General features: G+C 35.1%; 1 protein-coding gene across 1 annotated transcript in view; it reads left to right on the forward strand.

Moving 5' to 3' along the window:
• The window catches only part of RPS27 (ribosomal protein S27), a 1,415-nt gene extending 975 nt beyond the window's left edge, over positions 1 to 440 (forward strand). The window contains exon 4 of the mRNA XM_014948994.1: positions 345 to 440. Within this exon, the coding sequence (XP_014804480.1) occupies positions 345 to 373 (29 nt within the window). The 3' untranslated portion in view covers positions 374 to 440. The remainder of the gene's footprint in view (positions 1 to 344) is intronic.
• Positions 441 to 639: the final 199 nt, after the last annotated feature.

Consider the following 639-nt stretch of genomic DNA (forward strand, 5'->3'; position numbering starts at 1 on the left):
GGGGGGGGAGTTGCTCATAAAATAACCCCAAAATTATACATTTTGGGGTTATTTGGGAGAGAAAAAGGAGGTTCAGGGGCTTTGGCTCCTTGTGGTGTCTATTTTCTATTTTTTTTATTTTTTTCACCTTTCCTCAGGCTGTTCTTTTTTTCATCTGGAAGATTATAAACCTCACTTAGTTCTGACCATTGGAATGGGGGGGGAGTTGCTCATAAAATAACCCCAAAATTATAAATTTTTAAACTTTGGGGTGGGGGAGTAGGAAAAAGGAGCTTCAGGGGCTCCGACGGCTCCATGTGGTGTCTTTTTTATATTTTTTTATATTTTTTGTCTCCTTTCTTCAGGCTGCTCGTTCCGGCGGAAGCAGCATTAAGCAGAAAATTTATAATTATAAATTTATAAATTATAAATTTTGGGGTTATTTGGGAAAGAAAAAGGAGGTTCAGGGGCTCCGACAGCTCCGTGTGGTGTCTATTTTCTATTTTTTAATAATTATAAATTTATAAATTATAAATTTTGGGGTTATTTGGGAAAGAAAAAGGAGGTTCAGGGGCTCCGACAGCTCCGTGTGGTGTCTATTTTCTATTTTTTAAATTATTTTTATTATTTATTCTATTTTTATATATTTTTTTTTCTCCT

The sequence above is a fragment of the Calidris pugnax genome, unplaced genomic scaffold, assembly GCF_001431845.1.
Source record: "Calidris pugnax isolate Ruff unplaced genomic scaffold, ASM143184v1 scaffold193, whole genome shotgun sequence".
Taxonomy (NCBI): Eukaryota; Metazoa; Chordata; class Aves; order Charadriiformes; family Scolopacidae; genus Calidris; species Calidris pugnax.